Raw genomic sequence first — 8,825 nt, 5'->3', positions numbered from 1 at the left:
GCCATCTGAGCATCCTCAGCACCACCTGTATCAACATCTGCTCCCGTGTAACGAATTACACGATCATTGCCACGCACAAACAGAAAGGGTGAGCTGAGAAAATAAAATAACAAGAATGTAAACACCAGATAGATCATTTACCCATCTTAATCATTATCCATAAATCTTGGCCAAGACCCTAACCCCAAGACTTAATAGTCTTCAAATCATACAATTGGTTAGCCTTGGACTCGGGAATCTGATGCTCACACGAACCTGCCCGCTCGTGGTCCTGCCTCTACGAACCTCCCCGCTCGTAGTCCTGCTCTACGGACCTACCCGCCCGTAGTCCAACACATGTGATCCACCAGCCCCCGTACCTCCCCGCACGTGGCATCTCTCAACGTGAGCACGGAACATACGAACATCCCCGCTCGTATCCCCACGTGAGAGTAACTTGATATGAACCTCCCCGCTCATATCATCACATGTCACACCATCCATGAACCTACCCGCTCATGGCACAGCATCTCCCGATCCAAGCAAAGCATCATTGTCAGTCAAACAACACACCAGGAAGCAAAGAACAACAGCGTCTCCGCCTGGCTCGGCCCACTCGCCGCCAGGCGAAACTGTTCCAAACCGCCTGGCGGTATTCACTCACCGCCAGGCGACAGCGTCCTCCCAGACCCCACTGTTTTCTCGTCACCGCCTGGCGGAGTACACCGTGCCGCCAGGCGCCCATCAATACAGAGACCCCTGACGCTAGTCTCACCGCCTGGCGCATCTACCCGTGCCGCCAGGCGCCGTATCAGTAGCAGAACCCCTCTGGTTTTTAAAGTCTCAATCAGTCTACTTTACTGCGTGACTCAATTCCAAGTACCCAAATAAAGACCCCTCTATAGAATACTCATTATGGTTAGTCTACCACTATCACAAGTATCAAGCACCCAAACCTTACGCTGTCCAAACCATCGATTCAAGTCTTCACAATACCGGAGCATTAGCCTCTTAAACAACTTCATTTATATCTACGAACACAGTCAACAGTTCAATATCTTCACTCACACTATCAAGCATCCTACACTGTCATAACCAAAACTCTGCTGCCATTACTCTTAGAGTACTTCCCCCATACTTTCTCATGCATAATCATATCCATCCATATTTCCTCCAGTACCTATGACATTAATCCCAAACAATTTACAACATGACTAATTTTCATCCCATAGTGCATATATCCTCAATTGTTACCTAATATCAGTAAGTCATATTCGGTACCTATCCAGTCACACGTAAACAAATACCATTCCAGGCGCCGTATCAGTAGCAGAACCCCTCTGGTTTTTAAAGTCTCAATCAGTCTACTTTACTGCGTGACTCAATTCCAAGTACCCAAATAAAGACCCCTCTATAGAATACTCATATAAACTACTCTCCTCACAGTTGATCATCATAGTACTTCGTCCCTTTTCAAATTATCGTAAACCTCACACACTCCAAATCCTCCCTCAGTTTCTATTTCCAAAAAGCTCGCAACACTGCCCCTGACCACGCTATCGCCTGGCGGCGTTTTGCTTGCCGCCAGGCGGAGCATCAGCACCTGCACAAACCAGGCTTATTCATACCTGCTACAGCGTCCACCCTCTTTCTAGTACTCATTCCCATCACTTACATTCTCTGAGATATAACGATTTCAATCAATTTCAGACCCACCAGTTCTCCAATAAAAGTTATACAAATCAATTTCAGAATCCATAATGGTTCTCATACATACATTCACAAAATCACGAAAATAGAACGCGAACAGTGTCGCGTCGCCTGGCAGAAATTCATAGCCGCCAGGCGGATCATACCAAAACAAGAACAACACAGCAAACCTGATGTGCCGCCTGGCGGTAGGGAATGAACCGCCAGGCGGTTTCTGGAAAAATCCAGAAACCTCAATAAAACAGTGCAGAAATGATGCAGTGATCATGCTATGAGTCAAGGCATCGCGCAGTTATTCAATTACAATCAAAAGGCAAGAAAACAACTCCCCTAACCTCTTATCCTCGCTTCAATCCGAATTGGTGAGTGTCCTTTGAAGCAAAACCCTCTCTTCTCTTGATTTGCACCCGTTATTCCGTTCTTCCCCTCTAATTCCTTCCTGCAATACGTCCACACCAACTGCTCTCCACCCAACGCTCACACTCCTGTTTGAATACCCTTCCTCTTGCTAATTCTTTTCCTTTTTCTTTTCTCACTACCTCTCTAATTACCCCTTTTTACCCTTAAACGAAAAACTTAAATAAAATAAAGCTTAATGGTTAATTAAGCCCCCTCCCAAGCTGTGTCCAGCCCTCTGAATTACCCATTCATTGGCTGCTAGGGTTCTCAAACCCCTTCATATTCATGTTAATGAAATTTGGCAAAAAGAAAAGTAAGTTAGTTCTCAACAAGGTTTGAACCCATACACATGCACACACCAACCAATGCCAAACCATTAAACCAACACGTATTTCATGATGAATCCCACAATTTTAAGGATTTATCATCATCCATACGCATTCAATATATAAACACACCAAAAATGCATAATTTAAATAACACCCAAGTGGCACACATAGGACTTGAACCCAAGTCCTCACACACAAGAAGGTACTCTCAACCACTTGAGCTAGTACCCTTCTACGTCATAGTCTCTCACATTTATTGCTTTAAATGTTCTCGCTACCCATCCTAATTAAATAACTATTTAATTTTCCCGGGTCTTACATTACACCCACCTTTTAAGATTTTCGTCCTCGAAAATAAAACTTACCAGGAAATAGATGCGGGTAGGATTGCTTCATGCGATCCTCCATCTCCCAGGTCATCTCCTGGGTAGTCTCATCCCACAGCACCTTCACAGTCTTAATTTCCTTCCCCCGCAGCTGCTTTACCTGTGAATCCAGAATTCGCACTGGCCCAGTGCTCACCGTCAAATCCTCCCGAATCTGAATATCATCGGACTCCAGTACGTGTGACGGATCTGCAACATATTTCCTCAACTGAGAAACGTGGAACACGTTATGCAGATTCGTCAAGTGTGGTGGTAGGGCTATCTCATAAGCTGCAGCGCCAATTCTCCTCAGAATTTGATAAGGCCCAACAAATCTCGGGGTTAGCTTCCTCGATTTGATGGCCCTCCCAATACCAGCCGTTGGTGTCACCCTGAGGAATACATGATCCCCAGCCTCAAACTCTAGAGGTCGTCTCCTCTTGTCTGCATAGGACTTTTGTCTGCTCTGGGTAGCCCTCATTCTCTCCTGGATTGCCCTAACCTTCTCAGAGGTTTGCTGTAAAAACTCGGGACCCAACACCAATGATTCCCCATCCTGGTTCCAACACAGTGGCGTCCTACACCGCCGCCCATACAACGCCTCATATGGAGCCATACCGATGCTGGTGTGATAACTATTGTTGTATGTGAACTCCACTAAGGGAAGCATCTCACTCCAACTGCCCATGTGATCCAATACGCAAGCTCTCAGCAGATCCTCCAAGGACTGAATGGTACGCTCCGACTGCCCATCAGTCTGAGGATGATATGCAGAACTCATCCTCAACTGAGTCCCCAACGCTGCCTGTAATGACTGCCAAAAACGAGAAGTGAATCTCGGATCTCTATCTAACACTATACTGGCCGGCACACCGTGCAACCTGACCACTTCCCTCACGTACAACTCAGCCAATCTATCCATTGACCACTTCTGATTAATAGCAAGGAAGTGAGCACACTTTGTCAACCTGTCCACTATTACCCAGATTGAGTCGTGCCCCTTCACAGACTTCGGCAAGTGAGTGACGAAGTCCATGGCAATACTATCCCATTTCCACTGCGGAATGTCCAACGACTCAAGTGTACCCCCTGGTCGCTGATGTTCAATCTTGGCCTTCTGACATACCAAGCATGATGCCACAAAGTCTGCAATGTCAGTCTTCATCCCGTTCCACCAGAAAGACTGTTTCAAGTCGTGATACATCTTAGTCATACCTGGATGTATGCTAAGACGGCTTTTATGGCCCTCCTCTAGAATCTGTTTCCTCAATCTCCAATCTCCAGGCACACAAACTCGGTCTCTGAACCTTAGGATACCATCTGTCCCAATCCTGTAGTCTTTCCCCTTCTCAGTCCCTATCCAACTCACAAATTGCTGAAGTTCAAGATCATCCTTCTGTCGATCTCGGATAACTCCCAATACATCACTAGTTAAGGTAAGCACCCCACATTTGATGCAATCATCACTCAGCTGCATACCCAGATTCATATCCCTGAGCTTCTCAATTAGCTCTAGCTCCTTCACCATCATAGCTGAAATGTGCATCCGTTTCCGACTCAAGGCATCCGCAACCACATTAGCTTTACCAGGGTGGTAAAGCAACTCAAAATCGTAATCCTTGAGATATTCCATCCAGCGCCGCTGTCTCATATTTAGCTCCTTCTGATCGAACAGATATTTCAGGCTTTTATGATCACTAAATACCTGAAATTGGGAGCCATACAAATAGTGTCTCCATGTCTTAAGAGCGAACACTACAGCAGCCAACTCCAGATCGTGGGTAGGGTAGTTTTTCTCGTGCACCTTCAACTGCCTAGAGGCATAAGCTACCGGCCTCTTCTCCTGCATTAGTACACAACCCAGACCCTGGTAGGATGCATCACAGTATACCTCAAACATCTTGCTGGTATCTGGAATAATCAGAATCGGAGCAGTAGTCAACCTCCTTTTCATCTCTTCGAAACATTCCTCACATTTATCAGTCCATGAGAAGGGTTGATCCTTCCTAGTGAGTTGAGTTAATGGACTCACCATTTTAGAAAACCCTTCCACAAACCTCCTGTAATATCCAGCCAATCCCAAGAAGCTTCTGACTTCTGTTACAGTTTGAGGTCTCTCCCATTTCAACACCGTCTCAATCTTACTCGGGTCCACTGATATACCATGTGAAGAAATTACGTGCCCCAGAAACTGCACCTCGTCCAACCAAAATTCACATTTGGACAGTTTACCGTACAGCTGATGTTCCCTCAACACCTCCAGCACAATTCTCAGGTGATCAGCATGCTCCTCTCTAGTCCGTGAGTAGATGAGAATATCATCTATAAACACTACCACAAATTTGTCTAGATATGGTCTGAAGATACGGTTCATATAATCCATGAAGACAGCTGGGGCGTTTGTCACTCCAAAGGGCATCACGACATATTCGTAATGTCCATATCTCGATCTAAAGGCTGTCTTCTGGACATCCTCCGGCTTGACTAAGATCTGATGATAGCCAGACCTCAAATCAATCTTGGAGAATACTCCTGCCCCTCTGAGCTGATCAAGTAAATCATCAATTCTAGGCAGTGGGTACTTGTTCTTTATCGTCAACTTGTTCAACTGACGATAATCGACGCACAGCCGAGAACTACCGTCTTTCTTCTTCACTAATAACACCGGGGCTCCCCACGGTGAAGCGCTGGGTCTGATGAATTTCTTCTCTAGCAGGTCTTCTATCTGATTCTTCAACTCTGCTAATTCAGCCGGTGCCATTCTATATGGCGCTGCCGACACTGGACCCGCTCCAGGGACTAGATCGATTGAGAAATCTATATCCCGGCTGGGTGGTAACTCGGGTATCTCGTCTGGAAATACATCGGCATATTCGTCCACCACCGGTATCTTACTGATCTGCTCTTCTGTACTCATTTTCTTTTCTTGGGCCACTATCACAAAACACGTCGACCCTCTCTTCATCTCTTTCACTGCCTCTCCAGACGTTACCAACTCTATCCCTTCTGTTTCTGGGAACACAATTCTGCGCCGTCCACAATCAAGCACCACATGGTTGATAGACAGCCAGTCCATTCCCAGTATGACCTCCAATCCCTCCAAGGGCAAACAAACTAGATTCACCTTGAAGCGTCTGCCCTCCACCTCCATCAAGCATCCAACACAGGCTACGTTTGTTGAAACCTGTCCAGATGCGGGTGTCGAGACTATCAACTCGCATCCAAGATCACGAGTGGACAACCCCAATTTCTTCACACAATCATGGGATATGAAGGAGTGCGAAGCTCCTGAATCAAACAACACTAACACACTGTTACCATAAAGTAAGCAATGGTCCAGAATCAGGTTACCTGACCGGGTGGCCTCTGTGCTAGTCATGGCAAAAACCCGGCCTGCGGCTCTCGGCCTGTCGGAAGAGGATGGCTGAGGTCGTGATGCTGGTGCAGTCTTCCTATTAGGACATCTATCGGCAAAGTGTCCTGGCTGATCACAGGCATAGCACTTACGAGTGCCTATGCCACTGCCTCCGCTGCGGGTGGGTCTAGTACAATTTCGCTGCAGATGTTCACCCCCGCAGTTATAGCACCTCGGTTTCCATGAAGACGTGGCTGGTCTACTGTAGGGCTTCTTCTGGACTCTGCCTTCAGCATTGTTCCTCTGGGTACGGTTAACCAGGCTGGGTCCCTTCTCCAGCTGCTCCACACTCTTGGCTTGCTCCACCAAGATGGGAAACTCTCGCACCCTCAGTGGCACGATGAAACGCCTCAGTTCATGCTTGAGGCCGCCCTCAAACTTTCTACAGCGCCACTCCTCTGTCACTGTCTGGAGTAGAATCTCGAGAGATATTCAAATCTCTCCACGTAGTCCTGCACAGACAAGCTTCCCTGCTGCAGGGTGAGAAACTCTGCCTCGCGCTCATGTTTAGCGCTGTCAAGAAAATATTTCTCCAGGAACCTCGTCCTGAAGTTGGCCCAAGTCACATCTTCAGCTCTATTTATCATTTGTTGCTGCATACTCATCCACCAATACTCAGCTTCAGTTACTAATAGGAAGGTGGCAAAATTTAGCTTATGCGCCTCTGTGCACTCTATCACCCTGAATATCTTCTCGAACTCTCGGAGCCACGCATCCGCCTCATCCGGGGTGGCTTTCCTAGTGAATTTAGTCGGTTTGTGACGCATGAAGTCCTCCATGGTCACTGGTCTGACAGGTGGGATCATAGCCCGCGGGGGCGCTGCCACGGGCTGCATAGCATCCACCATCCTGTGGATTGCGTTAGCAATCTCATCAGCTCCGGCAGTGTTTCTACGCCTCCTGTTTGCCATTGCCTGTGCACGCCACATATTTCAGCTGTTAAAATCAAACAGCTAAAGATTAAATCATGCTCTATTAATTCTAGCAACTAACAGACATCAATCAATTTCACACACAAACGTCAGCTCACTCCCCAGTTTGCCCCAAAAGCATCAAAACGTTTGCTCTGATACCAAATGTAACATCCCTAGGGATTATTACTTAAAAATAAATATTAAAATAAATAAGTGCTTTAATGGCCATCTCGATAAAAATCCCAACGCGGGAAAATTTTATTTTATTAAGATAGCGCGCCAAAACTCATAATTAAATTCATAAAAGGTTACAAGTTCCCAAAATTTGCATTTAAAATATAAATTACAATTTATCAAAACCCTAGCACTACTCCCATGCTAGCCCTCACTCCGCCATCTGAGCATCCTCAGCACCACCTGTATCAACATCTGCTCCCGTGTAACGAATTACACGATCATTGCCACGCACAAACAGAAAGGGTGAGCTGAGAAAATAAAATAACAAAAATGTAAACACCAGATAGATCATTTACCCATCTTAATCATTATCCATAAATCTTGGCCAAGACCCTAACCCCAAGACTTAATAGTCTTCAAATCATACAATTGGTTAGCCTTGGACTCGGGAATCTGATGCTCACACGAACCTGCCCGCTCGTGGTCCTACCTCTACGAACCTCCCCGCTCGTAGTCCTGCTCTACGGACCTACCCGCCCGTAGTCCAACACATGTGATCCACCAGCCCCCATACCTCCCCGCACGTGGCATCTCTCAACGTGAGCACGGAACATACGAACCTCCCCGCTCGTATCCCCACGTGAGAGTAACTTGATATGAACCTCCCCGCTCATATCATCACATGTCACACCATCCATGAACCTACCCGCTCATGGCACAGCATCTCCCGATCCAAGCAAAGCATCATTGTCAGTCAAACAACACACCAGGAAGCAAAGAACAACAGCGTCTCCGCCTGGCTCGGCCCACTCGCCGCCAGGCGAAACTGTTCCAAACCGCCTGGCGGTATTCACTCACCGCTAGGCGCCAGCGTCCTCCCAGACCCCACTGTTTTCTCATCACCGCCTGGCGGAGTACACTGTGCCGCCAGGCGCCCATCAATACAGAGACCCCTGACGCTAGTCTCACCGCCTGGCGCATCTACCCGTGCCGCCAGGCGCCGTATCAGTAGCAGAACCCCTCTGGTTTTTAAAGTCTCAATCAGTCTACTTTACTGCGTGACTCAATTCCAAGTACCCAAATAAAGACCCCTCTATAGAATACTCATATAAACTACTCTCCTCACAGTTGATCATCATAGTACTTCGTCCCTTTTCAAATTATCGTAAACCTCACACACTCCAAATCCTCCCTCAGTTTCTATTTCCAAAAAGCTCGCAACACTGCCCCTGACCACGCTATCGCCTGGCGGCGTTTTGCTTGCCGCCAGGCGGAGCATCAGCACCTGCACAAACCAGGCTTATTCATACCTGCTACAGCGTCCACCCTCTTTCTAGTACTCATTCCCATCACTTACATTCTCTGAGATATAACGATTTCAATCAATTTCAGACCCACCAGTTCTCCAATAAAAGTTATACAAATCAATTTCAGAATCCATAATGGTTCTCATACATACATTCACAAAATCACGAAAATAGAACGCGAACAGTGTCGCGTCGCCTGGCAGAAATTCATAGCCGCCAGGCGGATCATA

General features: G+C 46.9%; 1 protein-coding gene across 1 annotated transcript; it reads right to left on the bottom strand.

Moving 5' to 3' along the window:
* Positions 1 to 4,674: 4,674 nt before the first annotated feature.
* LOC114165424 lies at positions 4,675 to 7,108 on the bottom strand. Its single transcript, XM_028050053.1, has 4 exons — positions 6,656 to 7,108; positions 5,290 to 6,605; positions 4,840 to 5,139; positions 4,675 to 4,738 (listed from the first exon to the last, which is right to left on the bottom strand). The coding sequence occupies exons 1-4, from the start codon at positions 7,106 to 7,108 to the stop codon at positions 4,675 to 4,677; spliced, it is 2,133 nt and encodes a 710-aa protein (XP_027905854.1).
* Between the last annotated feature and the right edge of the window lie 1,717 nt (positions 7,109 to 8,825).

The sequence above is a fragment of the Vigna unguiculata genome, chromosome 10, assembly GCF_004118075.2.
Source record: "Vigna unguiculata cultivar IT97K-499-35 chromosome 10, ASM411807v1, whole genome shotgun sequence".
Taxonomy (NCBI): Eukaryota; Viridiplantae; Streptophyta; class Magnoliopsida; order Fabales; family Fabaceae; genus Vigna; species Vigna unguiculata.
The sequence above is the reverse complement of the archived record's forward strand: the minus strand, read 5'-3'. Positions and strand labels throughout refer to the sequence as shown.

Excerpts from the sequence above, each read along its gene's own strand:
- LOC114165424 (XM_028050053.1), bottom strand. The coding sequence starts at position 7,108 with ATGGCAAACAGGAGGCGTAGAAACACTGCCGGAGCTGATGAGATTGCT. Across the intron at positions 6,606-6,655 it reads TGCAGCAGGGAAGCTTGTCT|ACAGTGACAGAGGAGTGGCG; the intron begins GTGCAGGACTAC and ends ATTCTACTCCAG. Across the intron at positions 4,739-4,839 it reads TTGGCTGGATATTACAGGAG|AGATGAAAAGGAGGTTGACT; the intron begins GTTTGTGGAAGG and ends AATGTTTCGAAG.